General features: G+C 41.9%; 1 protein-coding gene across 7 annotated transcripts in view; it reads right to left on the bottom strand.

The window, feature by feature from the left end:
• Positions 1-4199, bottom strand: part of LOC109545619 (transcriptional regulator ATRX) — a 13281-nt gene that overhangs the window by 909 nt on the left and 8173 nt on the right. Inside the window, exons 28-33 of one of the 7 annotated variants that reach the window (XM_048662231.1) lie at positions 2599-2719; positions 1486-1653; positions 1320-1428; positions 928-1171; positions 793-870; positions 598-734 (exon numbers count right to left, since the gene is read on the bottom strand). In XM_048662231.1, coding sequence (XP_048518188.1) covers positions 598-734; positions 793-870; positions 928-1171; positions 1320-1428; positions 1486-1653; positions 2599-2719 — 857 coding nt within the window. Of the gene's footprint in view, positions 1-597; positions 735-792; positions 871-927; positions 1172-1319; positions 1429-1485; positions 1654-1737; positions 1923-1976; positions 2074-2121; positions 2216-2271; positions 2539-2598; positions 2720-4199 lie in introns of those variants that run through there. The other 6 variants (XM_048662232.1, XM_048662233.1, XM_048662234.1 and 3 more) reach the window with 6 other exon arrangements.

Raw genomic sequence — 4199 nt, 5'->3', positions numbered from 1 at the left:
TTGAACATGACGCTGCTTTTTTCGAAGTTTCTCAAGAACCATTCGAGCCACATAATTCGTTTTGGCATCGTTGGATAGAGAATTGAATGGGGGGACCTGGATCCGCCCTTGGTATATATGTTATGCGAATAACACATTATATGTCAGAGCCTATACATGAAACATATTTTTCAGCACCGGCTAAAAAGTTGCCCCAGACGAAAACAGTTTTTTTACGCAAACCAATGATCGAAAATTCCCCAATCTCATGTACAGTCTCTTACGTAGAATGTGTCATGACTTATCCATTTTTTCATAAACTGCTTGTTGGGTATTTCGCCTCAAAAATGTTTGTCTTTAAAAAAGACAGAAGTTCCTCACATCTTTTATTACAGATTGATAAATATTGCTCTTATTTCGCAATAAGAACGAATTATTTATCAAAAAGTAATCAAGAACTATCACCTAGAGGGTATCTAGTGACCTGAGGAAATTCTGTCTTAAAGGCAAACATTTTTGAGGCAAAATACGCAACAAGCAGTTTGTAAAAATCTATTTGTTTGTTATCTACAACTTTATCCATATTTCTCGTAACAGCTGACGGAACTATACTCTTACCTGATTGGTCCCTGTCTGGCGGCTACTATTAGAAGGCGGCGTTCTGATTCGTTCATAGGTACGACTTGGCACAGATTGAAATAACGACCTGATGATGCCCCCGAAACGAGGCTTGACTTTTAATTTCGGCAGTCGGGCTACAAAAGGTTTAAACTGCAGTTTTTCAACACCCACTGATCGAATCGTTTGCCTTACGTGTCGGATTGATGGCCGCCATGGAATCCAGAGTGATCGGCTTGGACGGCTGCAAATCAGCAGAACGGCTCGAAGAGCCTGGAATAAATTCATTAATTTTCACTAGAAGCCATTGAAAATCGGCAATATCCTCACCAGCAGAAGCAGCTGCAACACTCTGCAGCTGATTGGCACTCGAGTAATTTTTCTTGTTCAGCTGAAGATCGTGCAAATGGTCCCTGAATTTGCGCGACGGCGTTGCTAACACTTGTATGGCCGCAACTGATCCCAATCGCGATAAATTTGAAGAGTTCGAAGTTGGAGCACGTGGGATTTGAGCTGTTGGAAACTCTTCAACTGCTTTGCTGGAGCTCGCAGCAGCTGGTTGAATCGAGGTGGTCTGCACATAAAAAATTGGCTACTTGCAAGTTTTACTAGGCAGCAGAATGCTTTGACGTAGAAAAAATGTTGAGGTCAGAAGAAAGCGAAAGTTACTGAAACCAACTAGTTCCAGCTGGGAAAAGTATGTAAAGAAAAAAATCCCCTACCTTGCGTTCTTCACCAGGCAATCGGCGGCTGGAAGGGCGCCCACGCCTCCGCCTGGTATAAACTGGCCGGAACTCATCAGCAGAAGCCACTCGAGTCAAGACTAAGTTCCTGAAACCACAGCAATCATTACTTAAAAGGCGATTGTGGCAGACAATAGGCAGGAACCTCTTCATAGCCCAAACGCCTAAAGGGAAAAGTTGACGGGTAGTGGATAGAGGCGGTCTTAGGATCGGTAGGAGCTGGTACCGGGTAGGAGCTGGTACTGGACGTTGCTGGAAGCGCATGCGCGAACTCAGTGGGTTAGTGTGATAGGGTGGAGTCACGGCACTGAAACTGAATGTTGCACATTAATACTGAAGTGCTGCAAAAATTCATGCGCAACGTCCAACAGAAGCCGCAATAAGTAAAACTCATTCCTTGGGTAAAAAGCGCGGTAGTTTCCTTTAATGAAAATATACACATTTTATATCACTGTTCATGGGAAGTCCCTGAGGGTTGATGCCCAAGAAGCGTTTCACGGATTAGGTTCAAAGCGTGCCGGCCCAGGCTCTCCTTGATCAGAGAGTTAACCTGCTCCACCTCATTATCCGGGCATATTGGTGCTGCAACACATTAATTGGCCAATGGGCGTCAAGAACAAGCACGCAGATAATTACCCGATGTGGACGAAGGCGGCGCATTGGCTAGAGATGGTGATGGTTCAGAGGTGGCAATTGAACGCGGCATAATTTTACCCCACCGGTTCATGGGGTTCTGAAAAAACATCGTCAATGAGGAAACTAATAACCAATTGCCGCTTACCAGCACCAAATCTGGCCTATTCTGCGAGAAATTACTGCCATTCGAGCGCGGAATCGGCCTTCCATCAACATTCGCCTGGGGCACGGCGGCTGCCCTTAAAAACAAGCCACCATGTACAAATGATTTTAACCAACTAGGAGTTTCAGTCACCTACTTTGGGGCGACTTGGTCGGCACTCCAGGGGCTTTGCAGGCGACTCAAAACGCGCCTCAACGCCATATTGCTAAAGTTTGTGTAGCTCACCCTAAAAATGCCAAACTCGATCAAATGCCGCCGGGGATGAATGGTCAAACATGCAACGTACCTTCACTATTCGCTACAAACACTGAACGCGAAAGAACTCGAAATGCCCCACTCTTAAAAGGAAACTACCATGCAATAAGGTGGGCCTTTTACCGATACTCACCTTTTCCCGATCTATTTCAAAACTTGTTTTCGGCTCGTTGGACAATGGAAAAGTAAGTGAAAGCAACTTACCCGGGACCAGCCGAAGCGGCATTTTCCATGTCATTTTGGAATCTGGCCTGCATGCCAGAGGGGCCTGGAAGGTGTCGAGCAGATGACGGGTCGTCTACTGAACGAACAGGCGGCGCCTGATCTGTATTTTTTAATATAAAGTAAATAAATAGAACACATTTCACAAAGATCGTGCTAATAATGTAATGATTACAGGACGCAATTTTTATCTGTGATGCCCATCTTTTAATCTGTACCAAACAATAGATCAAAATACAAGAATAACATCAACATCTAATAGCTGTATAGACAATATATTTACAAATGTTCCGAAATGCAGGGTCTCGAGTCATATTCTAAATACAGTCATCTCGGATCACACTGCACAACAAATAGTATTAGAGTGTAAAATTCCCGTAAAGCCGACAAAGCAATGCTACTTCAAAAGATTTTTCAGTGAGGATAGTCGAAGGGAGGTTTTCGATATTCTAAATCAACAACAATGGTTAGAAGTTTATGCAATAGATGTGGCCGATGTAAATAAGCAATGGTCAATTTTTATGAGCACTTTTTTGGCAATTTTTAATCAATGTTTTCCGAAAAAGTTATTTAACCCTAAACATAGAACAAATACTCTCTATACCGATAATGAAGAAATACAAAAATTAAAAAATAGACTAGATGTTCTATTGATGTTAAAACGTCGGAATAATAATTATAATAAAATTTATTCTACGGTGAAAAAAGCATATGATAAGTTGCTGACTACAGTCAGAGCAGAGAGTTATGCTAAGAGGATACAAAACTAGGACAATAAAAATAAATGCATGTGGACTATTTATAACGAAATATCAGGTAATTCAAGCAAGCACGGTGCCATGATTGATGGAGAGCCAGACGAATTATCGAACAGATATAACGAGTTCTTATAAGAATCCATTCCAGATCTAATAAAAAAAATACCCGATATTGAATGGACGCACAATATCCAGGAAAATCGTAGATTCATATTCTTAAAGCCAGTCAATCAACCGGAAATAGTCGAAAATCAGGTGACGATGAATTGCCCACAAGTCTTATGAGTCAGATCATTCCGGCTATAACCCAGGTAATTTGCTTTGTCATAAAGAACTCACTGAGAGAAGGAGTGTTTCCTGAATCTCTAAAGTTGTCTACAATTAGACCATGTTATAAGAATAAAGGCGATTCTAACATGTTAGATAACTACAGACCCATCAGCCTACTACCGGCTTTCTCAAAGTTATTTGAAGTTGTTCTGGAGGCCAGCGACATGGCTCTAGGAATATTCTTGGATCTTTCAAAGGCATTTGACTGTCTGAATCAAAATTTACTGCTGAAAAAACTAGAAATTTATGGGATCAGGGGGCGCGCTCTTGAGTGTTTTCGCTCATATTTAAATGAAAGAACCCAAAAGGTGATTATACGCCAGAACGGTATGTCCTACAAAGCAAAAATTTGGCAAAGCACAGTAGGTGTGCCACAGGGGAGTATGCTCGGACCTATTGTGTTTATAGTCTTTATGAATGACATTAACAGCGAATGTCTTACCCCAAATTTTCTGCTAACGGAGTATGCAGATGATACAAACCTGCTAGTAGGAG

The sequence above is a fragment of the Dendroctonus ponderosae genome, unplaced genomic scaffold, assembly GCF_020466585.1.
Source record: "Dendroctonus ponderosae isolate FM_Combo_2020 unplaced genomic scaffold, Dpon_F_20191213v2 Dpon_F_20191213_10, whole genome shotgun sequence".
Lineage (NCBI taxonomy): Eukaryota > Metazoa > Arthropoda > Insecta > Coleoptera > Curculionidae > Dendroctonus > Dendroctonus ponderosae.
This window is presented reverse-complemented; position numbering and strand designations above follow the sequence as displayed.